Genomic DNA, 27815 nt, shown 5'->3' on the forward strand with positions numbered 1-27815 from the left:
AAGAACCAAAAATAAATTGTTCACAGAATGAATACAGCGGTATAGGAAAAATCGGACAGTAAGCTATTAAAGCCCTGCACTAACTCACGTAATCATTGGTGTCTTCTCATAATATGAAGATGAAGATACTGTCAATCCAACTAATTTCCGATTTGTCCGGAGAACTTTGACATTGGAGAGGATATTTACTAAAACCCTTCAGCCATTACGACCCCCCCCCCCCATCCCACCTTCCCTTCCCCTACCCGCCCTCTCAAAAACATTGTGTATGATCTAAGATATTTCGTGAATACGACAACAACGCATCCAATCGTAATTGAATCTCCTACCCCCATTCACTCTCTAAATCACAAACCAACCCCTAACTGCAAGATTTTGTTTGAAGGTATGCGTCTTCCCCATGATTCAAAAGGAACTTAGTCCTGAGTTACGTAACATACGGTCCGTAATCAAGCTACTTAAAAGATCGCAAAGTGGACTATATAATCATGCACATTGACCATGCGGCAGCGATGTAGACAATTTGACATAATAATCAACGTTGCCTCTCTTACCTAACGGATAGTTATGCCTGGCTGAGGGTGAGTAGTAACTGGCCCTCCGTTCAGGCCATTTAGGATCTCTGTCGCCAATCCTCAGGTGCAAAACTCCCCATTGCCCCTCATTAAGTTTGGACAATTGAGTCCAGTCTACTCAAAAGCAGTTGTAGTGTTGAGTGAAAGATGATTATTACCTGTTAGTCAATGTACGTTAAGGGTACTTCAAGCTCATTAGAGAACGGTGTGTGCACGCGGCTATAGCCTAGTATTTTTCTTCAAAAGATTTTCAAAATGTGTCAACAGTTTTTCGCATCATGATATCTAAATGACGCTCATATATGCAACCAACTCTGGGAAACAGAGACGATAGGAAATATAACAGATGAGGAGAACGAGAGGTTGACCATCGGTTAGTAACTCATCTTTTACGTTCCTCCTCTCTCTTCATTACAAATCTCCGTGACGCAGTTGACTTTTTACATCATTGACAAACCTATTCACTGCGACTCGATTCATTTACTCTTGATGGCTATAATGTAAACGAACTTCATGCTACATGTAGGTCAGCGTAAGGGTCCACCGTACCTCTCTATATAACATTTCATACGTCGGTATACCTCTTATGAGGTCTCGTCAGAATCTTTAACTATAACTACACGTCTAACATATTTAGAACAAGTGGTTTTTGATGCGCAAGTGTGCGGTTCTATTCTCAAGCGTCCAACTCCACGGGGAATCTTCTTATTTCGGACATTTTAATGCCCATATGGTCTCCAAATCGCAGGGTGCGTCGCTGGTTTCTTTCTTTTTACTCTAATAAACGTTCTGCTCCGACGATTTATTTCAGCCGTCATCCAACCGTCTTCTCAGCCACCGCAAGTTTAGTTCTTGGCGAGCTGAGGTGAATGACATCATTTGTTATGGAACTCGTGAACTTTCCGAACTAAACGGTAACTGTTAACAAAACGCGTCATAACTGTACTGTAACCATAAATGTGGTCTTGCTTAAAGACAAATATTGAAATCATTCCACAATAAAATATAGTCACACATAGGCCTACCTAAACCTTCAAAGAGAGGAACTATCGTTTAGAATGGAAATCATCGCGTAATATCTTATGTTTATAGTTATTCGTGCCATATACCTGTTTTGGAAACTAAATATTGGTTATTGATCTTATCCGTTGTCATTGATCGATGAAAATTGTTTGCTTTTGATGGACCACTGCTGAAGAGGACATGCATACACGAATGTAAACGTTGGGTTGGGCGAGGGTGGGGGAGGGGAGGTGAGGGAGTCGTGCGTGGAATCGAATATACTATACACATGCACACGCATGCTTTATTGGATAACATTTCACAACAACAAAAATGTTTTTTTTTCACATTTTATTTTGTCCATGTTTTGTGGTAATTCATAGTATGTGCTTTATAAGAACTGTATATTATTTTTTTATATATTATTATTATTATTATGTATTTAGACGCAATCTGTAGTTATCTAAAGTAACACGACTGTATGCTTTTATACCAAGCAACCCATTATATAGTCAACATAGTACACCATAGTATCGCTGTTGATACTACATTATAGATAGAACCACTGTGCATTTCTCGCAAATTGCTGAAAAATGCGACAGCCAGCAAGTTCCTTATTAAACAATAATGTGTCTCTAAGACATATATTGTAGATTTAAGTGTGCTGAAAAGCAACAATTTTCAGGTTTATAGAAATTATATAGGTATATAGAAATTATTCTACTGCTCAGTAACCTGAGTTTGTGGAATATACCGTTTTAGCACTCATGCAAACTTTGAAACCGTTTTGAAAAACCTCGACAATTAATTCTCTCTCTCTAGTGTTAAGTGAGTAGACTCTTTTATCACTCTTTAAGGTCAATATTTACGCCGTCAGCGTCAGTAGTGTCTGGCAGAGACATTAGTCAGATCTGTATTGGACAAATATAGATATGAATTAAATGAGACATCAAAAACTACCTGAGTGTTTTGGCATCAGTAGCAGCCCTTGATTTATAGCTTACTACGTTACGTGCATGTCAGAATAATCAGAGGGGTTTCGCATCGTCAGTCAACCACTAGCAAAAAATTAACTTCATAGAGATTCCATGTTTTATAATGACTATATTATGGCGGATCTGTCGGTGGAGTATTGATTAAATGAAAATTTGAATATGGCAGATGATATATCAAGACGCTTGACTGGAAAGACAAAAGAAAATGGAAAGAGAGACCAGAAAAAGTTCTGGTAAGATCATCAAAGACTCCGAATTGTTGATCATTTGTTAACATACAGACTGCTTGTTTAATTGGTACTATGGAAATAATGTATTAACCTGATCCCGAGGTACTATAAGCAGGCTAATTGTTTTGAAATCGAAAACGACGAGAAATTGATCACGTGTGACGCAGGAAAAGGTCACTGATGTGGCAAAAAGAAGAAGCTATAAACAAGTTTGTAAAAGATATTAATTTGAGTCACCAATTTGTTAAACTGCTTTTCTGTCACATATAGGTGGAAACTGCTCAAACACACACACACGCACAAAGAAAACTTGAAATATTAAGGCGGTGGCTTATAAAGCAATCCTTTTGTACTATACAGGCGGCATTTATTGTAAGCGATTAACCGGGGAAAAATATATAAGAAAGTTCGCGATATGTATCAGTTTTGTGATAACTGATGCATATTTTTTTTGTAAAAAAAAAAGGTTCAGGCATTTGTAACATGTGACGTACTTTGCAGGAAAGGATTTTGGTTCAAAGAGTATACTATTATTGTAGTTCCAAATTATCAAATTAAGCGTATCCCTGGCATAATATAAGCGAACATCCTACACTTGTTAAAGGCACCGTAGCTGGTATATCATGGGTTACACTGAGACTCCTGCTGGGAGTTCTCTATTAAGTAACACCCAACACGATAATATATCAGTAGGCCTATAGACCTCTGTATATATAGGTGAGTCAAATATTTTGCCAATTTTTAATGAGGAAAATAAATGAAAAATGAACACGACCATGCGACAAATGGCGTAATGTATAACAAACGTTGGCCTTATGAAAGCATTGTGTTTGGGTGGCGTGAGGGGGGGGGGGGGGGATAAACGTCTTGATACTTTTCGATACCTTCAGATCCTTTATTGAAATATTTCATTGACTAGGTCAACATTTACCTCAAGTGGTGACGTTAACGTGAATTTTCCAGTATGAATTTTGCATAGTAAAAATGTTTGTAGACGGATAGAATTCATGCATCAGTCGATCATTTACAATTTATTTGCGACGGTTGTCTTAGTTCGGTCAATTGTATTATTTTATTTTTTCCCAAAATAAATACAATACAGCAGTTTTAGGATGGTTGCTGTGGGGTACATTTTAGTATAAATGAAAATACACATACCATGCTGTTTGTTAGCTTGATTAGCCAATTTTTATTCAATCAATTAAGAAAATGTCTAATTTGGCTATCCATTTTGTATATCATTGATACTATTATATGAGAAGTGTCTGGGTTGTAATGTGTTTTCTGACCTAATGTAACAATTTATTATTCGGTATTAATAACATTGATTCGGTGAATCTAGCAGAGTGTATTCGTTTGATCAATAAAGAAAGCTTCAACATGGACGGTCAAACAAAAACAGTTGCATTGGTACATTTTCAACGATGTTTTGGAACAGCTTGACAGTAAAATCCTAAAGTGATGGTATAGTACATAGCTTGAGGTTGCCAGTTTTAGTTTCAAAAAGTGCCGAATAATATAAGAAAGAAATATATAAATATAGTATCTGAATCAAAGCAAGACAAGACTATATAAATATATATATATATATATATATATATATAGTCTTGTCTTGCTTTGATTCAGATACTAAATCGCAAAAGCAAAATATATATATAGAGAGAGTAAGAGTCAGTTTTGCTTTGATTCAAATACTAAATCGGACGTCACAAACACAAATTAAGAGGACCAGGCTGCACTAGATTCCGAACGTTTTATTACATGGTTTTACTTGATGTGAATAGGCAATAAATCACACGAGATGATGGTTTAAACATTTATCATAGTTGTTTATCATGTTACAAAAGTATTTCTTCCTTTTCTCGAATGACATTTAGAGAGTATAATAACAATGTCACATCAACTGGAACGATAACATTAAAGTTTAACCATTTGTTTGAAGATAATGTGACTGCATTAAATGGTTTAGTATGGAAAGACTTGTTCAGGTGAAGACCAATTTAACTGTTCGAGGATCCGGTGAACTATTTTGGCCTACTTATGATAGTTGAAATGGAGGTCAATTTTTCTAAAAAGGAATTCAAAGGTGCATGATATTCAGTCCAGGTGAGAAAAACGAGTCCAGTTCTCAGTTTGATCAGGCAGTTGCGATAGGCCCCTAACCAATTCCTGGTTTGATCAGGCAGTTGCTATAGGCCCCTAACAAATTCCTGGTTTGATCAGGCAGTTGCTATAGGCCCCAAACAAATCCCTGGTTTGAACAGGCAGTTGCTATAGGCCCCTGACCAATTCCTGGTCTGATCAGGCAGTTGCTATAGGCCCCTAACAAATTCCTGGTCTGATCAGGCAGTTGCTATAGGCCCCTAACCAATTCCTGGTTTGATCAGGCAGTTGCTATAGGCCCCTAACCAATTCCTGGTTTGATCAGGCAGTTGCTATAGGCCCCTAACAAATCCCTGGTTTGATCAGGCAGTTGCTATAGGCCCCTTACAAATTCCTGGTTTGATCAGGCAGTTGCTATAGGCCTCTGACCAATTCCTGGTTTGATCAGGCAGTTGCTATAGGCCCCTGACCAATTCCTGGTTTGATCAGGCAGTTGCTATAGGCCCCTGACCAATTCCTGGTTTGATCAGGCAGTTGCTATAGGCCCCTGACCAATTCCTGGTTTGATCAGGCAGTTGCTATAGGCTCCTGACCAATTCCTGGTTTGATCAGGCAGTTGCTATAGGCCCCTAACAAATTCCTGGTTTGATCAGGCAGTTGCTATAGGCCCCTAACCAATTCCTGGTTTGATCAGGCAGTTGCTATAGGCCCCTGACCAATTCCTGGTTTGATCAGGCAGTTGCTATAGGCCCCTGACCAATTCCTGGTTTGATCAGGCAGTTGCTATAGGCCCCTAACAAATTCCTGGTTTGATCAGGCAGTTGCTATAGGCCCCTAACAAATCCCTGGTTTGATCAGGCAGTTGCTATAGCCCCCTGACCAATTCCTGGTTTGATCAGGCAGTTACAATAGGCCCCTAACAAATCCCTGGTTTGATCAGGCAGTTGCTATAGGCCCCTGACCAATTCCTGGTTTGATCAGGCAGTTGCTATAGGCCCCTGACCAATTCCTGGTTTGATCAGGCAGTTACAATAGGCCCCTAACAAATTCCTGGTTTGATCAGGCAGTTGCTATGGGCCCCTTACCAATCCCTGGTTTGATCAGGCAGTTGCTATAGGCCCCTTACCAATTCCTGGTTTGATCAGTTTTAATATATATTTCCTTATAAATGCGGTATGTGAGTTACATCTCCGCATTATTCCCTTCTCCAGCTAAAGTGTGCGGTGTGTTGTGGGTAAGGGTTGAGGGCCTTTCGTCATACTGAAGGTACGGTACGTGAGCTATAGCTTATGCAACTTCTGTTGAAGTGCTGAATTTACCTGACATTTGTATTATGTAGATTAATTTATGTTATCACTTCAAGTGATCATATCAAGGCTGTTTAATGATAGACTTGCTCATATATTACACTTAGCGCGTCCCATAGTTACAGAGCCCCATTTGTTTTCTTTCAGTCACAGTCAAGTAATCAAACGAGATGTAAATTAACTTGGCTCACCGGAAAACCGTCTTCAGACCGTTAATTGAAATATTACGTTTTTAGCCTGAGAGAGAGACAGAGAGAGTGAGACGTAATATTTTTAAAGGGTGAGCATTGGCTAATTTCAGAGGAAATCAGATTTCCGTGACTCGTCCCATCCTATTCTCTCTCTGCTTCCTCTCTAAGACCTCATATAAAATAATGTCTGTTCTCAATTAAAGACACTTGTCACATGTAAAATCCGTCACTCAACGGATTTCATTGACGGATAAATGTGTTGGCACAACTTTATTAGCATATGACAGTCACACTTCCTCACGCAGAAGAGGAAAAACCACGTTTTTTGATTTATAGCGTCAAGTGGTTAACCTTGTTTCGGAAAAAGGCCGTGAATTAATCTCTTGAGCACCAAAGAGAGGTCTCATAAACGTCTGATTTATTGCCCTATTGGCATCCCATCAGCGAAAACCTATCAAAATAAATATATATATATAAAAAACAATAGCTAAATAGCTGTTGTTTGTTACGTTTAGAAGATCGATTCCAATTAAATCTATGGTCATCTTAGCCAATGTGAATATATATATATATATATATATGTGTGTGTGAATATATATATATATATATATATATGTATATATATATATAAATATATATATATATGTGTGTGTGAATATATATATATATATATATATATATATATATATTTATATATGTATATGTATATATATATATATATATATATATATATATATATATATATATATATTTATATATAAATTAATATATTCTATGAAGTTTGGTATTGAGTTCAACAGTGTGGTTGCGTCATTCGAAAACCCTTCCTTCGAAACGTACAGTTAAAGTATGCAGTTACAGTTAAAGTCTAAAGTGTTATTGGTGAACCTATCGTACAATTCTAAACATGCCGTTTACATTTTATCCTACATAGATGAACATTAGCAAAAATGTGTTTTTGCCTTTCTTTGTCCCTCGGCCTTCTTATATGTTAACCATCGACTGGGTACAGCTCCAACCTTGATATGCAGCACCACTTAACATGAGTTTATTTTCACTTTAAGAGTAGACACCCGACACCCCCTATAATCATAAATGATGACCCTTCATAATAACCCTAGCCTAGCCCTCCTTTTACTCACACCTCTTATCTATCAGCTATTCACTATTTAATGTCACTTTTGTTCTTTTACCTTGTGATTTTTCATCAAGACGGGATTATAACCTTCAGTAATCTAGAGACGGTTGGTCACGGTAAATTACTTTTTACTAATACCCATTGTTACAAGTTTTCTGATGATTTGGTAACTCTGAAGGCAGACTGCGTCCTTCATCCCCTGCCAACAATTCTTCTCGTCATGAATGATCATGATTGGACTTGTCAGAAATGGTGAGCGGGTCTATCTTGGGTTCCTGACGGATAAGGAAATTGCCGCTGGCACTGGAGCTGTTAGAACCCTAAAAGGGGTCTCCGAAAACAAATTAATTATCTCATTTCGCCGGACTCATTGGGAATTGACCATCGATAGGGATTTCGACACCACGTTCATTATACCCTACACATAACTTATGAACGACAACAACAACTATTAGAGTGACGTGCTGGACCCTGTGGAGGTAAACGGGAGGCTATATTGCTCAGGATCTCAAATGTGACCAATTTGTGGCGTGGGGTTTAAATTAACATTCATGTGGAGAAAGAAAACTGTTTCTCAAATTGAGGAAAGAGAAAACAAATGGGTTAAATAATGAAGAAATAGACACCAACCTTGGACGGAGCATCCCATTAACGAAAATTTGTTGAAGTTGAAGGATCGTCAGATTTGATAAGATGGATTCTCCAAGTCACTTAAACCTGATTGAAGGACGCCATCTCTATTAACATTTCATTGTCGATGAAAACACAACAAGTCTTTTTTTTTAAATGAAGCAAACAAAATTCACGATAATGTTTTCAACAACCTTCAAAAGGTTTAGAGGGTAGTGCGCACAGTTATTCCTTGACAAATGTAAAAAAAACTTTAAAAAAAACTGACCATTTTTGTTTTATATTTAATAGAAGCATGATTGTAGGCCTATACCGATACGGTAATTGTCTCAGTTATAAACACTATATATAGGGAGTGTTACATGTTGCTTCTGCTATCCGTTCATAATAATGATAGTTCGTTGTATGTTTAGTCGTTCGCATTATAACACATTCTATCTACAAACGCCGTCATGATGGAAAACAGAATGTACACAGATATAATGTATACGGAATACGTAAAATGGCTTCTGTATGGAAAATCGTTAGTGAAAAGGACTCTTGCAAAGGTATTCAACACGTAATAAATCTATTGTTGAAGTATCATTAGCAACGGATCTCCTACCTGCTAGGTCCTCTGTGGATAGGTTTACGTTGACAGCTGAGTGAGACAAACGTACCACAACCATGTACTCGCATCAACGTATCTGAATATATATTGGTGGCGCATCACCAACACTCGAATAAACAAAATTGTCTGCAATAAAAGATGAAGAAAATGTTGATCAAATTATCACTTGTTGGGCATTCAAATTCCTTAGAATACATGTCGTACTTTTACTTGTTTTGAGACAAAAACTTTACCCAAATTTGGTTGGATCTATACGTACCCAGTGTTGGGTATTGTTTACAGTGTAGGCCTCCAGAGTAATTGGTGATGATTGTAATAGCCTAACCCAAGGTGTTTGTGAATAGTTACATAAATACGGTGGTAAAGTGGTATTCATTTGTTCATGCCTGATATAAATTTATCTTCTTCAGTAAATTGCTCACATTTCGGCAGTCCACTCAACATTGTTTGGTCAAAGTCGCTAGAAATATATACCGTAACCTGTTATGAACCCCATTAAGAACACAATCGTCCAAAGAATGCCGATACAGCCCCAACCTGTGATAAAAACAGGATTTGTGTTATAGCAACCCGTCATTGGTACTCCTTTGCCTCATCTCCCCCGCCCCAAACCCCTCCCACCTGCTCCCGGAAATTGATTCTTTTTCGGCATGCTTCCCTCAACACATTGTTGGTCAGAAACGCTTGAAATATACACCGTAACCATTTATGAAATTCTTTAAGCCAGAAAATCTTCCAAATAATGTCTACAGAGCCCCAGCTTGAGAAATGGCACTTTATGTCATATTAAACCCGTCAATCGTACACCTTATAGCCTCCCTAGTCCCCATCCCATCCGCTCTGGGTTTCTATGGAATCAATTCCCCTGAAATGTTGCGTGTATGTTGAATGAGTATATTCGTAGGGCCTATACCATTGTATGGATATAATCGAGTATTTGACCTTCATTTACATTACAATTCACATATGACCTGGCTTACTTCATTGAACGCCATTGACCTATCAGTGATAATCTTTAACGATGATTTTGACGACGCGCGTCGTTTTTTCCCTTCATATTCCTGCTGGATATTTCATATTGTAATAATTGCCAAATGGAAGCAAAGTTTAGAATTGAAACCAGGGGGAGGTATCAAACCAAACTCCTATGGTGAGCTGACCTAAACAGGTGCGACCTAAATCATATAGGCATACTTCTGTCTCCCTACTTTGAAAAACCTCGCTCCTATGCTCACTGGGAAACGAGACGTGTAAGCTTTCTCGCTATTCGAATACCTTTGGGGAACAAGGCCTTCTAGTTCCTTAAATTACAATTGGTTGTATTAACAAGCCAAACTTTTGAAAATGGCGATTTCATTTCAGCCTTATCTACAGACGTCGGCGATACACTGGCAGGAACCGCGTCGTATCCTTGTAAGCATTTTTTTCTCTTATCATTTCTTGTCAATTAATTGTAATTTTGCCAAAACAGACTGAGAATTACTGTTAATAATATTGTCGTTTGATTTGTCTGATGTATGCTCTTATATTATTTTCCACTAAATCAACGTATAGGCCTATCAAGTACTTTATTAATGCAATACCATAAAATTTGAGAAGAGGAGCAGTCCCTTTTTTACCCTGTTAATCACATGCGCACAGAACGCACAAAGTTGGCATAATTGTAACATTTTCTTCAATATTTAAAAAAAAGAAAGCTCATGTTAAAACCAATATAAAGACCTGCATTTGTATGGGATTTTTAGTATTATTTATGTATTACCAAGTAATATTAAAAAATTACCAAAATTATCATTATCGAGATTGCTTAAACTATTAGAGATATACTGGACACGGAAAACGTAAAGTTTATATATCAAAAGGCACAACTTAGAATAAATTAGTTGAATTGCGCAAACTCGGCTTATATATATATATATATATATTTATATATATATATATATATATATATATATATATATATATATATATATAGTTACATGCATGTGATCATCACGTGACCTCTGACGTGTCGTTTGGTTAATCATATTGACATTTTCCGGTATTCGATTTTTTTTTACCTTTCTGACATGAAAAAAAATGCGCCAGGGCGACGATATTTTGAGAATTCGTTCAAGTTTATCGAACCTTCTTTTTAATTTAACAATCTAGGAGGGTGTCTTAGTTTATACAATTTAAATTTTATAATTTTGAGTAAAATTTGGAATAATTTAAGCAGTAACAATGGGGAAAAAAATGTAAAAATTTATGTAAAGTTTTGCGTATTTTGTGAACACGAGGGTAACGTATTAGATCTTTTTGCATTTTTTTAAATGACCAAAACTTCATCAGAATATTGCTCGAGTAGATGTAAACTTTATGTCTCCTTTTCTCCGATATAATATACCTACGGATTTACCCCCTCCACCTTCCCGCCCCCCTCCCCGCCACTAAAAAAAATTGTGATGTGAAAAATAGCGCATCAAACAAGTAAAAGTCATTTCTCTAATCGCGTTCCGTTTTCTATATCAGCCCAAAGGACGCATATAGGAAATTACAGGAACAAACCAATATAATTGAAATGGAAATAGGCAATATCTCATTGCGATTTGTTTTTAGGCGAGATATTTCTAGAAAATGTTTTAGTCACGAAAGAGGAACGTGGGTACGAAAACTAACAAACAGCAAAGTCACTCGGTCACTCCATACATTTTCGGTTCCATTTGGCATCGATTTTCCGTGTAAACTAACGCCGAATTTTAGTTTTACAGGCGCTTGTAGCGCAAACTTTCGTAACCATACAACACTTGGAAGAGTTGAAATGAAATTGAACGGATGTCGCATAAACTAATAAGCCTACAACACATAGCAAAGGGCTATTGTCACATATTGCACTGTTCACCATCTGCAAGGAACTTCACCCAAGGTAAGGCATGTGTAAGATACCATACGCTAATTTAAAAGAATGATTTTATTGTCAGCCTCTGCACTGTAACCACCCGAATATGATGATGGTATGTCTAATGCAGTACAGTACCGCATTTGCTGATGTAAAGATACCATTATAAACTATTTACAAAAAAAGTCACCCAAACAGCCTGGACACGACATGCAAACAACTTACTTCTCTCTTCATGCAGCCTCAAACCCCAGTCTCATTTTAGAGATTTTATACAGATATTAAACATCATAGACCAATTCATACAAGCTTGACTGGTTTCTTTCTAGTGATCACCAGAGCAACACCACGCATTTACTAGAACCATGTGTGAGCAAGGGAACTTTCAGCGAATGAGAAAGAGCGAACCATCGGAGACTCCATGAGACTACGTCAACTGTCAATGTTTTGTACATCCTGACCACTGATTGGATCAGACAGCGGCGTACATCGATACGCTGACTCTAATTGGATAATTGGATGTGAATAGCCAATGAGAGGCGTTAACACAGACCACTTAGGGTGAGATTTAACGATTCGTGTTGACAGCTCGGCGGATGTGGGACGACCGTGCATTGTTGCCTGTTTACTATTACCCGAGGGGAACGGTAGAAAGTGGTCGAGATAACACCTTGGATTCATTTGCTCGGAAAAATAGAGTAGAAGTTTTCACACGGACTGAGTATAAAGACAAATTTCCCGATATTAACAAGACCAATCAGTCTTGGAAGGTTTTTGGCCACCACAAAGTGTCGTTACTACTCTTGTCAGCTTATGTCAGCTCGGGACATTGCAGACAGGATCCGTTGGAGTTTATATAAATTGATGTTCTTGGAAACTTTTTCAACTGCCGACTGAACCTTTTTAACCACATATCTACCAGGATAATTGAAGAGGGATATAGTTTTGCAAGTTTCAGATAACTTTTACATTTACATTTAATTTTAATCTCGACTTTATTCGGTGCATCCAAAAGAGAACTATTTACATCTTGAAAGTCTTTCCATCAACTTCTTTTAAAAATCACTTACTTTCAGTTACATTCGTTTGATGGTAACTTTGTGCCACCATTAGTAGTCGAAAGTTCAGACAAAAGCAGTTGTATCCGTCGAAGAAAGTAACTTTTTCAAACTTTTTCGACTTTCGACTTTTTATTCAAGGTTTGCCTTCATTTCATTGTTCAACAGGATCTTCCATATAACTATATACAGTCTCTCAAGGTGATTGCTTGATAGATCGCTGTTACTAGGGCGTTATGACGACAGTTATCATAGCCTATCCTACCATGAGCTCCCCACGGAAGTTTCCCCCACCCCCACCCAGGGTAAGACCTGTAGGTTCTCCATCTCGCAATGAGAAACCATTCACGTCTTTCCTGATCAAGGATATTCTGAAGACAAATAAAAGTCATGAACACAATGTTCCGTCGTTGGAATTTCTGAAACATAAATTTTGTCCGATACCCACCAGAGGAACTGAGTCTGTATGGGTTGCAGGAGAAGGACTTCTCCTAGCACGTCCACGTCCCGTCAACCGTGCGGCGGTCGCGGCTGCTACAGCAGCCTTCATCAGCGACGCGAAGAAGAGCGATCAAGCAACGGTCTTGCTCGGTAAAGACTCCCCGGATGCTCCCCTTACAGCTCTAGAACAATTGACCACGAAAACATTTACTGGGTTGGAGACAAGCATACTGAAGGCCGCAGAGGGTAAGTAAGGGTCTCATGACACATTCATGATGTTAACATATATAAATGTGTGTGTGTATATGTGTATGTATTTGTATATGTATATAACTATGTGTGTATGCGTATGTTACTATAACCAATGTGTTACAGAAGAATAATAATGATTTATAATAGTTTATCACTTCATGACTGTCGCACGTCTGAATGAAAAATTCAATACATACAATGGTAATAATAATAATAATAACGATATTAATAATTATAATAATACTAATAATGATTTAACATTAAAAACAAACACACAAAACATCGACCCGACTGACTCACTATACTATTGTTTATGTATTAATATTTTACATAGTATTCTTATTCTTGTATTATAGAGTTTAACTTTTCTAATTTTTACTGAATTTGAAAACTTGCAACTTGCAATTTATATGTTGTACGACGCGTTGAGATGTTTTTACATGTAATGAGCCTTTTAAGAATATATTTACATTACATTACTTAGTATATAACAGTGAAGTATGATCCATGAAGCGTACGGCGATACCAACATGCATGATATAAAATATATAATCTTAATTGTATTCAATTTTACTCGTCAGCAAAGAAAACTGTACGTACAAACAAAAATTGCGTTTGAAATTGACGAAGAAAAAGTTTACAAAAAAAATATCGAAATTGTCAATTGTTAACCGATATTATACGTAGTTCATATGATTTAAGGAACCCTTTAAGTTCTCATACTTCTGGTTCAAATTTGCGTATATCCTAACTTTAGCAAGAATTGATCAAATCCGGTCCTTATATACCGCTATAAATACCCCCCCCCCCCCCACAAAAAAAAAAAAAATAACGGTTTAAGGTATAACATTGCATAAAAGATGTAATACCAATTTACACAAGGTAACAAGCTTTTGTTTTTAGAGGTTTAAATCGAGCTGAAGACGGTGCATAAACCACAACCTGGTATGAGAAGTGAATATAGAGGTAAATAATATTTTATAGAGGTATAATCAAATATTAAGCAGAGAGACATCAAAGAGAGAAACCCACCTCAGGGGTATAACAACCATTGGTCATTAAACTAATCACTTCTTTATGTCTTTGTCTTCTATTGTTGAATGAACGTTTCCATTGTGACTCAAATCTGTAAAACTTTACAGGTATAGCAATATAAATTTACCCCCCCCCCTAAAAAAAAAAAAAAAAAATTAAAATTAAAACTGTATTATTTACTGTTACTCATACATATTATCCGGTTTATACCATCCAGGTAGAACAGTGAGGTGACATTTAAAGATAAACTGTTTAGAGCCCGTCTCTTTCACTACAGGAATTTGATATCAAAATAATGTTTTCCTTAAAATCATACATTTTAAAAGTAAACATGTATTCTGTTAAATATTTAAATATGATGGTGAGCACACCGATCATTACATTTTGATTTCCTCAAATTAATGTTGGCAACCAAACAAGTTTGTGACATTTAATTATTTATAAATGATAATTATAGACGTGATATAAATAAACAACAAAATATGGCGGAAACAACGCAAACATACAATGATATGTATTGACAGATGGCGGACTATAATACAGAATATTATACACTGTTTGTTCCTATATCTAAATCGAAATTTTCAAGTTATTTTGACAATTTTGGATTTCAATGCCTGCTTTTCTTGGCAACAACGTATCAAACATACCAAAGTATAAGTTTAAAAATAATTGAAATTAACTACTTGAGACTGTTCCTATAATTGTTAATACTAAAAAAAAAATGCGCTTATTAGCAATAATTTGGTTTTACGAATTTTGGACCGTTTTTCGCCCACACCATTTGTTATACATGCTAGGCCAAACCAAGGTATGATATTTTCAAGTATCAAAATGAATCATGGTGAAATGAGGTAATAGTACACAAAATTTGGTATACCCCTAAAATTTCTACAAGATGAAGTTAATATTTCCTAAAAAGATTATGGTCACACTGTTCAAAACTGTTAATTACGACAACTGGTTTGATCACGTGATTAATTACGATGATCAGGGTGTTGAATATTTAAAGAATGAGTCAACGAATGAGAAAAGAAGAAAAATAAAACAATTTATTTAAGTTCATGACTTTGGACATTGTATAAATAATAATAAAAAACAAAACTAGTAAAAGCGATGGAACAAGAGAGCAGACCTATGGGTCTTTAGAATGATCTGTGTAATTTGTGTAACTATATAGACATATAAAAATGAAAATACCAAACTCTGGCAAAACGGTGGCAGTTTGGTTTGGTTTCTATCATTTGGCATGAAACAAATTTCGGAAGCTTAAATATGTTTAGATGAAAACGGATGTAATGCTACATGTTACCGTTTTGTCGATAATCTTTAGAACATTTTAAATATTTTTGTTGAATTAATGATACTTCTGTTCCTCTTTTGTGGCGTTATTTTGTTCCTTTCACAAAACAGCCAACCTTTTGAGCAGGAATTGTAACGAATCCTTGATAGTTGTCCAATCGCAGAACAGTCTCTGGTGAAAGTTCTCTCACATCTTAAAAAACCCTGTCATCATTTGCTCCATGCGAATGTGAGTGAAAGAACAATAGCCTTAATTAATAATTAATTTGGTAGATTGCCCTTACATTGTTCTTTCTCTCATTTACAATTAATTTATGTACACCATTCCTCCGTTAACACTACAGGAAGCTATTTCATCTCCCTGTCACAACTCCACGATTCAAAGAATTTTAGTCAACATTTTAGTGAGAAGGTCTTACTAAACAAAGGGACTATTGGTACACCGATATAACTTATATATATATTATATATATTTGTTATATAACTATTAGCATCAGTACCTATTTCTTAGATATGTTTAATAAACAATATTATTAAGAATCAAGTCGCACTGAAGCAAAAAGCTGTTTCATCTCAGCGACTACCGTATGGTACGTTTTTGGCCTAATGTATACTACAACAAATTATCGGTTATAGACGGTTATAGATTTCGTTGTAAATCATACATTTAATTATTCACACATGCATTATACGCTCCACAAGGTCTTTTGGGAAATAAAGAGTCAACTGGTGTAAGAGCACAAGAAAAGAAAAGAAAAAATATATATGTGACATTGATTTGTGTCATTACAATTTGACATTTCACGGAGGCTCACAAATATGCGCAAAGTATATGCTGTTAAAACAGGAAAATTAATCCAATGTTTTATAGTTGGGAGAAGAGCTATGTAGCATTCCATTGTTTAGAATTTAGAATAAGTACATTCTCCAATAAGGACATTATTAAAATTAAGATTTTCATGCATTCTATCAAGGTATATAGTAAAACTTTAAAGGACAAATACTTGTTTGTAAAAACAACATATATATTTACAACCCAAAAAAACTTTTTTTAAGTTTATCGCTACAACGAGTAATTAGTCAATAGAAATAATCACTTCTTTCTTACAATTTTGTTCATCTGCAAAATTTTATCGGAAAGGTAGAACGTATCATTATTATAAGGGTTAAAAGAGTTATGTAAGAGAAGTTCCACAGCGGATAAGCATCATTCTCATGATCTGTATATAAGACTCTGTTTCTCGGCTGACGTCGGGAAGCAAAATAATATCCCGTAGGTAATCGGTAGGTGGTCGAGACCAGAATCCAAGTGACAGAAGTTGACCAATTAACGATTAACTAAAATTGCTGTTTTATCGCCCAGGTCTCCTGTTAGTGTATGTTTTGTTAACGTCGTATCGTATCGTTGGTTGCTTTAAATTAATTCCGAATTGAGCATACAGCTTGTTTCTCAATTTGCTAGTTGGCAAGCCATCCGGATGTGACGTAAAGCTTCGTTAGGCTACACTGATGGGTATGTTTAGAGTCCAGAGCAGGCTCTACGTTAAAATGATAGCCCAGAGGAAAATTTACAATTGATAACAACAAAATAAGAATAATCTGTTTTCCTCTGGACTATCGTTTTCTAATTACACTTCATCAATCTGAAATTATGTTCAATGAATACTTCAATAGCCCGAAATTATTGTTATCATACAGGATATACCGGATGCCCGGTTACCGATATCGGTGTACTCGAATCTTACAACATTGTATATAGATATATGAAAATGGTATGGTTATACACCGAAACCGGTTACGGATATCGGTTTACACGAATCTTATATTGTATATAGTTAAATGTAATTGGTATGGTTATAACATGCAATGATTTATATACTTCAATTGTTGATTATCGTAAATGGGAATGGAATAAAATTGCTCGCAAAATATATGGCGTGCTGAAAGCAGCTGGTGGCCGATGCATTATTTACAGTTATGCATCACAGGAATGAAAAATAATATAATAAAAAACGTTGTTATTTTTGGGTAATAAAATAAAAATTATTTGTTATTGCTAAAACGAGTTTGCCATTGTTGTGATTTCCAATCTGGAAATACACAATTTTGATATTATTTATTGTTTTATATATGAATCAAAAACACTTTATAAAGATTTCACTGATTAGATGAAAGTACATTTAAGAGAATCTACCTGCATGTTTGGGATCACGACAAATATAAACAAAATGATATTTTAGGGTATAGCTATAATTGGTTCATTTGATTTAATTTCGGCGTTCAAATGTTTAGCGTTCTAAGTCTCCATGTAACCAATTGTACATGTCACCGACCTCTCCACCTACCCATCTTCATGATTTCTTTTAATTATATCTCATAATTCCATTTGTTTAGGAACTCATGCCTCGTTAGTTTCCTTTCTAAAATCATCCTAACTTTAAAAAAGAGGACATTTTATTTACCAACACACCATCATTGATAAAAGCTTATCGCAGACCATAAATACTGTTACCATCCTATATATGCGCCCAACGACACAACTTTTAACTTGCTTTAAACTATGTTCCCACCATCCTTACCCCCTACCTACCCCCCCCCCATATCAATGAAAGAAATTAAATAGAAATTCTTTACTTTGTCTTATTATATGTTACCTCTTAAGAAGATCTTCTTCCACTCTCCGCCATCATATTTTTGATAATAATATCTTGTCCTTGCGCGTCTCCAGCCATAATTTATTGGTCAGAATATGAAGGTGATAAAAAAAAATATATATAGAATTATTATTTGTTTATTTATCGTTTATGCGAGAGGGTGAAAAACGTCAGTTGATTGCAGTTTGAGAGTTATACGATTTGTCAAATAACATCCAATGAGAACTCTCCAATTGCGCGGACGCAGTTGGTCGTTCTTGAAATTAAACTATTTGGGTTTATTACTTTACGTCAGATGAATCGGTTTTTAAACCAATGAACTAAAGCACCTTTGACTATAGTAAAGGTACACGTATATTATTAAAATGCGCAATCATATATTTAACAGCAAATCTTGTTAAAGATTCCATCTGGTTTCTGATAGCACGATGAATTATAAACTCAGACCCTCATAGCTACTTTTAGAGTTAATTTTTTTGTTACTGTTTCGAAGCCATGCAAAAGAGCAAATATATATTTCTTAAAAATTATAATGTGTAGCATTATGTTCCCTTCCAGGAGAATGGTGATACACACCTGACAATGATCACACAAACACAGTCCCGATGCAAGGGGGGACTGGGGGTTAGGTGCCCAAGTTCTTTCCTGGCTGACTTTTCTTACAAATCGAAAGCAATCGCTTTCTCTGCCATTTTGCTTAGATCATGCATAGAATCTGTTTCTACGGGAATCTGCCCAATTTTGCCAAAACGTGTACCCTCACATTAGTTGAATTTTACTTGTTTCTCACGGTTAATAGTAAGTTTTTTTTTACTTCATGATATCACGTGACAATAAATGCTGTGTTCACCCCGCTTTTAGGATGCGCCGAACGTAGTATGTATTGTGATATGACAATAACTTAGAAAAGAACCAATCATGAAACAGCAACCTTTTATTATGAGCTAAATATATCTTATGTCGGATAATTTGTTATATCTGAATGTATGCTATTTTAGAATTCTAACATTTATCGTAAATGTACTAATAAACCTTCCCAAATAGTTCAAATAACCATCTTGATGAAGGTTCAACTTATATTAAGCTATTTATGGTAGGAATTATTGTAAGTTGTTACGTGTCAATAGAGGATGAAATAACTGGGTTACTTTTCTTAGAAAGTATCATGTGTAGCATTATGTTATCCTTCTAGGGGAATCGTTATACTCACCTGACGGTGATCACACAGTCACATTCCCTATGCAAGGGGACTCTGGGGTTGAGAGCGGATCAGTCGTTCGGTAGTTTGGTTTTCGTGCCCATGTTCTTTCCTGGGTGACATTTCTAAAAAAGTATCGTTAAACACACCTGACGATGATCACATAGTCACAGCCTTGACACAAGGGAACTGGGGTTGAGAGCGGATCAGTCGGTTCTTTGTTTGGTGCCCAAGTTCTTTCCTAGCTGACTGTTCTTAAAAATCGAAAGCAACTCGCTTCTCGGCCTTTTGGCTAAGATCATGTGTAGAATTTGTGTCTACGGGAATTTGCCAATTTGCATACATGTAAAACGTGTACCCTCGCATTAGTTGAATTTTACTTGTTTCTCAAGGTTTGTAGTAAATTTTTTTTTTATGATTTATGATACCACGTGACAATAAATGATTTCTAATGATTATGTATAGGTTAGTCATTATGACGCATATAAGGCTAGCGTGTGGTCTAATTTATATATACAATCATCGGGAGTTGTCTGATGATCGCTCAACCACGTCTAACTCTGAGTAACAACTACTAGTGTTGCACTAGTCTCAACTTATTCTCACCTATATCAATGTATTCATTGTTTATAATTTCCCAGTCAGTTTTCGCGTTTTCATTATCTGGTATTATTATATACAAAAACCGCATAAAGCTTGACTATAGTGAAGTTTTATTTCAAATTATGAATAAGAAAGAGTTTTTTTTTTCAAGTTGCGAAATCGATAATTCAATAATCGATCGACACTAAGAAACTTTTGTGGTGACAAAATGTTTGGCTAATCCACAAGAAAAGAGTAGTGAACCATTTAGCAAATTCTGTGTCCGACAAATTATATGTTAATGTATACTATATTCTTTCATTTGCAACTTTATTTCGCATGCATTGTTCCAGTTGCGATTTGTTGCAAACTATTGTATGCAAATTATATTTCTATATACCTTGGCGGTAGATTAAACATGATATCATCAAATTGTACCAAATTCAAATGAAAAGACCCAAAAATACAAAAGGAGACGAAATCACAAAATGTGGCAATTTTCTCGGACGTTTGCGGTTGCCCCACACTTTTTAAAGATACATATATATAAAGTGGTATCAAAGGACACATTTTCAAAATCGAGGGCAAGTAAGGGAAAAGGTGGAACTCTTATAAGGGTAGCGTATAATTGCCAGGTAGAAAAGCCTATAGTAATTTATGACTATTTATGCCTGGTATGACATTCTCCCTGCAGGAAGTGTGAGATTGATACATAAATCACAGGCACATCAAAGACAACGTTTTGATATGTATCAATGCCTCAACGTCTTTTGTTTCCTTGTAATAAAACATTCAAGCAATCACTGAAAATGAAAAATGACCTAGGAACACACAGTGCCCCGTCAATAACACCCCCGAAACATTACATGGTTGGGGGTTATTATTGACTGGAATGTTATGTGAAAGAGTATGTAATAACGTCATAAATCTTGTTAGCGTTCTCAGTAATTTGGATGGATCAAAAAAAAAAAAAAGACAAAAAAAAGAAAGAAGAAAAACAACAACGACTGGATATAAGTTTGACCTATAGTATATTGCGCAAGATAGATATGGCGGTATCGTAAATAAGGGTTTTTATTGTTTTAATCTTTTCGATACCCCCTTAAAAAAGATTGTTTTCTCTCTCCTACTGTTGGAAAGGATGCGAGTTGTGATTAATGATCCTTGTCGTTTTAAAACATTTCATAGGCATTATTGTAACCAAGAGGAACATTTTAGGTCCGACTTCACAAAAAGTTATTTTTTTGTAAAAATGTCATTGATATTTTGTTTTTGATGTGATGTGATGTCTTTAACAACTGAAATCCTTCTCACATTGCGACATTCAAGATAGTAGTTAACTTACATAAATGGGTCGAGGTTATATGATTCGTTGGGGTTCTCCTTTTTACCCATGTCGGCCTCTATAGGCGTTATGTAGGCGTTATATATAGGCGTTATATGAAACTATAGAATAAAAAAGAGAGAAGTGAATGTGGTTTTTTAATACCATTATTATTATTATTATTACTACTACATCGGATTTCTCTTTGTTCTATCATTTCTTCAAAAGAACACATGAAAACCACATTACTAAAATGTGACCTAGTTTATATAGACAAACTTACTGGAACAATGCAACATAATTTCCCTTGTATCTGTATAAGTCCATATTGTTTGTACCCCCTGCGGCTTATTAATATTCAACATTAATTTCATATTCAGATTCAGAGTTTTTTTGGGGGAGGGAGGGGGTGGAGGGTGTATATGAATCAGTCGATCGTTTGGGCTTGGATATAATCAGCCTGCACTTATTAAACGAAATTTAATTCAGGACACATTTAGTACTCACTAATTAAGGATTCGTTTGACGTTAAAACTACGTGGTTGGGGTGTATGTCTTAGTTTTAATCGTTTCGCTTTTTTTAAGTTGTCGATTACGGTACACGTTTGATTCAAATTATTCTTGCGAACGTTTAGTCAAATTTATTTCAGTCGTCCGCAGTTTAACCTTTTAATTAATTCTGTGACGCCGTGTACTGTAATTTCCATTGACTTTTCAAAGCCCTCTTCAGCTCTTAAATGAATAAACGACATCCTTTACGTAACCTCGGAGGAAGAGCATGATCTATTTAACCGCGTGTGAAAATTTCCCACCCGTTGTTCTTAGCAAGAAGCAGGTTAATTTGACATGATGCTAATAATAACCCCGGTTGAATTCATTCATATACTTGCGAAACTGTTATAGTAACCTAACTCAATACGAGGCATATATTGCGTTTATAGAAATATCTGTCTCATAATTTCACCCAAACTTCATGTTAACGATCTTATTATTTATGATTATTTATTTCTATAGCAATATTGTATATATATCGACAAATTACAAATCTTTCAGATTTCGAAACCATTTTGATTTCCTCTCTCTTTTTTATTTATTTATTTTTTATTATTTTTTTGAAAACACCCTTTAACCAGTCGAAGGTATTGTGTAAACTGTAGTTTGAAATATCGCCCATTACGTCTACCTCATTTACTCGCAAGCAAAAAACAAAGACAAAACAAGACAAGAAGAGAAAAAAGATGGCCTGTTGTCAAATATGTGTACTTTTTTTTTATATTACATGACATACCAGTACAAAACTCTTGCCAAAATGTTATCCTTTAAAGACAAGGAGCGCGGAGAATATAGACTTTTGTCAAGCTCTATGAGAGATACAGGAAGTTTTCTAATGAGTTACATGTGGCTAAGTAATCCATCAGTTTTGAGTTCACAGATGATTACGCTACATCTACGTGATGATCTCTGAGTTAATTGTGTTTTGATTTCATTAGCTTCTGAGGATGTCATGTGTCCGATTATCTTTGCAGAAGTTTTGTTTAACAATTTAAGGAAGACCGGTAAAGAAGATTTATTGAAAGAAAGTGAAGTCAAACAAAAGCATGAGTTATGACAAGTTGGTTCCTATTTTAGTTTTTGTGGTAGCACGTGTATTATTAATCAAGCATGTTTCCTATATGGCTGGCTTGGGTTAAGAAGTCGAGGACGCGATGAATCCATGAATTTAATTAGGCCTACCTATCCTAAACCTTAATCGGAGAGCAGTGCGCATGAGCAAGAGAGAGAGACCGACTTTGATTTGATAACATTCTAATATCGTGATACTTCCTGACTTTTAACACAGTACGTGACTATATTATCTAGGACAAAATGATCGGTAAATCGAATACCACCGATATTTTGTTCGACTAACCGCAATTAATCGGCGTCGTAGCAATTAACCCATAGCTGTACTCTGTGTATATGATGCGATGATCTTTTCCTTCAATTGATAATTCAGCCCCCTTTTCTTCAATAATATATTATTTTATCGGTATTTATTAGATAATTGGCAGCCAAATCGAATCATTTCTATCATGGTGATATTTTTTTCGGTATGTCATCAAGCTGGGACAGTCAACCCACACGTGACTCTCAACTGGGGAGAGGAAGTAGGTCTGACATGCTATAAACATAAAATATCTGACAAGATAAGGATCGAAAATTAAATTTGTGGTGCGATGTGTCGACAAAATTTTAATTGCTGTGTCCATTATTGGCAGGGTCACCCCTGTTGTCTTACCCGCCCCGTCCCATCCCCCATCTCGCCACTGTCATTAGCAATGTACATTCATTATATGATCCAAATATCTCCGTTTTAACGTTTCTCTCATTTCGTTTTGTTATATCTTTCAGCCGCGGCTTCTGGAGGTAAGAGAGATTCGCTGCATTTATTGAGCCGTCAAGCGCCACGAAAGAAGAGAAAATCTCGAACAGCGTTCACCAATCATCAAATATTTGAACTAGAGCGTCGATTCTTATACCAAAAGTACCTCACACCAGCCGACCGTGACGAATTAGCCTCGACGCTCGGGCTCACGAATGCGCAGGTCATCACGTGGTTCCAGAACCGTCGCGCAAAGCTAAAACGAGACATAGATGAACTCAAAGCAGATTTGTCGACGAAAGACGAACCAGAAACACAGGTGAGAGGTTTAGGAGCAGTCAAGAGAAAAGCTGGACAGAGTGAGAAACAACACATGAGAATTAAGTTGGAGAAATTGCATCTATCCCAGAAATGTAATTTGGGCGCTAGCTTGCCTCCACCCCTGATCGCCACTGAGGACACTCGAAGGCAACTAGAACTTCGAGATGCTGAATTGAAAATGGATGAGTTAACGGGAATGGATGTACAGGATAGTGATTTATCCGACTCAGAGGACCTAATGGCCGAAGACGGCGATTCTAAAGCATTTGAGGAAGGACAATCGCTGAACTCAGATAGCGAGGCAGACGTTCATGTTGATGTAGACACTGATGATATTGTTGAACATGCTGATAATACAAGCTGTGTTACCGTCGAACAGCAAGGTGAAGACAACGGCGCTATTGATGAACGCTTTCCGCTCTCACCGTTGCAAAGGAGATCAAAGAGCTGTTAACTGGAAATAACTTCAACACCTCTCAAAACTGAAAAGTGTCATTTCAATATAAGACCTTTTGAAGACGAAACTCTTCTAATCTTCACGAGTTAAACAATGACTCAAAGGAAAATAAAATGAAGGTTATTAGTCCAAGGCACAAAAGGAGAAAGAGGATGTTAACATTATTATAAAACATATTTTGGCTGTATGAAGTTCATACAGTCTACCAGCAGTATATACAACGATATTTATAAGAGATTATTTAGGGCTGTGTCGTTATATATTACATCAATCAATTCAACTTTAAAAAAGTTCATTTCGAGTAAAGTGGTTTGACCACGGTAGGCAGGATCCTTCAACGGGCCCTCTACCCCGTCCCCTCCCTCCTTATGTGATTGGCTAGTATTTTCTATGAACTATTCCTGTGTAACTTGAATAAGATATCTAACTTGTATCCCATAAAGCTGTGCACCTCTCTGAACCCCCCACCCCGCCCACCCACCTGCTCCCACGCCACAGGAATAACAACCTCTAAACAACAATACTACATCCTGATATGGGTGAAATTAAGAGATTTATTAATGTGTCAGCGTTTCATTTGCAGTACTAAAATACGCAAGGTTGTTGAGTCATCCTTTGAATGTTGTACTTCATTGTGTCCTCATATAAAATGTGTGGCAGTGATGCAACCCCCCGTGTCACCCCACCCCCATCCCATCCGTCTGTGTTTCAAATATCAATGTGATCCATGGCAACTGCAATTCTGTTGTATAACTCCAATACATAATCTGTTCCGCTTTGAGAAAAAAAAATCCGCTCAATAGTTGCTTCATTTATCCTGATATACTGCATCTTTTAGAGCTAACTTTGAGAACATTTTCGATGCTAAAACAATCACATAATAACACAAGTCATTCGTTTCATTATAGTATACACCTTCATTTAATTAACAGAATAGATTATATATTTAAAATGATTCAACTTTCCACTTTACATCTTACACGCGATTAATACAAATATGAAATATTGTCTGGGCGAGAAAATGAAGAGAACCGAATGAAATCGTTATAAATAATCGCTTAGTAGCATTCATTTGGTGAACAAATCTATGGGGCAGGATAACTTAGTTCGATAAGTTATATTCAATACTACATAATACGTATAAAATTGGTAAAATAATCGTTCAAACGCATAAATCTGCTTTAACTGTTGAAGTGATGTGTCATGCAATTATTAATATCACGATGAATTATAAAAAGTAATATGACTAAATAATTACGTATTACAATGGAAATGTGCAGGATATTGTGGTCCCTTTTAGGCAGTATCTTACGTCAGACTATTTGGTATAGTTTTGTGGATACTATACAGTCAATGTTGCCATCCAATGAAAGTGTGTGTTACCAGATCTAAAACAATATTTACCATGGAAGAGACTCGGTAATTGATTCGTTATTTAATGTCATAAAAAAAAAACTTTCTAAGGTTTGATAACTTGCAATCTTGTACTGTAGTTTACTCGAGGAAAAGAATTTGAAAACTGTAGGGAAATATTGATAACCAAACACAGCTGAGGTTAGCATCATAAGCGTATGACTATATTCTTCCTGAATGCGAATTATTGAGGACGGTATATGATATAGTGACAGTGGAGGCCCTCCCAACCATAGACGGAAGTCAATACTTCTAGGCTTAAATATAGCTACTACGAGGACGTTACGTTGTCACCTGATTAAAAAAATAATAATAATAATAACGGAAACTTGGCAATGATACATCAACAGCGAAGATGATGACATCATGAATTGGAGCGTGACAATAAGCCATAGTCTAAAAACACTGGAAATAAAAATATTGAATATAGGTTTTCTTCCAACATGTTTGTTTTGACTTTCAGGCATACCTTGATGAATGTTTTACGTATAAACATCCGATGTACTTGTTAAGCTGGTTAATCAACGGATCAATGTAACAAATAATATAAGAACGTTATGAAAGCATAGTGAAAACCTAACGCTTAGTCCCTGGGAAAATGTGAAGAATAATCTAAATATATTATTCCGAGACCTAAAGATACTTTTTAAGAAAAAGTCACCCAGGAAAGAACCTGGGCACGAAAACCAAACTACCAAACGACTGATCCGCTCTCAGCCCCAGTCCCCTTGCATCGGGACTGTGACTGTGTGATCATCGTCAGGTGTGCATCACCATTCCCGAAGGGAACATATACTACACATGATCTTAGCCAAAAGGCCGAGACCTAAAGAGTGTGATGTTTTTCTATGTGGATGGATTGCTTGTTGTTTCGGAGTACCTGATTTACTGGTCTTTATATGATGAACTGTTTGGTCCAGTCACTTTGAAGTTGCAGTTTACCTGGTGAATTGGAGTGTTATAAGTTGATAACTCCCTCTCGATTCTTATTCGCAAAGCCAGTATATGGTGCACATGTAGGCTACATTATGAATATATGGATACAGTATAATATTGCCTGTTTAGTACAGTTAAATGTATGAAACATCTATTGAGACACTCAGCACCTTATTATCACAGTTAAGTTTAAGTGTAAGGATATCTTATGAATATTGAACGTGCATTTCCATTAACAAAAGAACACACTTCCTTTACGCATGTATCCCTCACAACATGGTACATTTCATATGGATATTTCTTACCGAGGGTATGGATAATTGGGTGCACCTAGCGTTTCATTCATTTATATTCATATTTATTCATGTTTAGTCATGTATATTGATGTCATTTCGTGCGGAAACCTCAAACTAAACCAACTATTGCTTTAGTCATACCTATATTCCTCGGTAACAAAGATAACTATAACCTTTGTTTATATACGGTACTAGGCTGAAGGTTGAATATCCGTTAGAACATAAATACTAGTTACTCTTATTTTAAACTTATGAAGTTTATGTAAATTCAGATATTTATTACTGCGGTCAACATTCATGACATCTTCATGCTGTGTATTGTTGACTACCGTATATATTGACACACTGTTCCGCGTATTTAAGCCTAGGTTGGATGCTGAAGAAAAGTATCGTCTATGAATTTAATAAAGAAAAGGTAATCGGTACAGATGCGACAGAAATGACGTTTTCCTAATAGACTATCAAATAAAGTAACAGTAACCAAGCTGTGATTGTTTTTATTATTATTATTATTATTGTTCGTTT

General features: G+C 36.1%; 1 protein-coding gene across 1 annotated transcript; it reads left to right on the top strand.

Moving 5' to 3' along the window:
- The first annotated feature begins 802 nt into the window (after positions 1-802).
- LOC139967702 (uncharacterized) lies at positions 803-27774 on the top strand. The gene is made up of 3 exons (XM_071971726.1): positions 803-948; positions 11989-13404; positions 23897-27774. The coding sequence occupies exons 2-3, from the start codon at positions 12954-12956 to the stop codon at positions 24640-24642; spliced, it is 1197 nt and encodes a 398-aa protein (XP_071827827.1). The 5' UTR covers positions 803-948; positions 11989-12953; the 3' UTR covers positions 24643-27774.
- The last annotated feature ends 41 nt before the right edge of the window (positions 27775-27815 follow it).

The sequence above is a fragment of the Apostichopus japonicus genome, chromosome 5, assembly GCF_037975245.1.
Source record: "Apostichopus japonicus isolate 1M-3 chromosome 5, ASM3797524v1, whole genome shotgun sequence".
Taxonomy (NCBI): Eukaryota; Metazoa; Echinodermata; class Holothuroidea; order Aspidochirotida; family Stichopodidae; genus Apostichopus; species Apostichopus japonicus.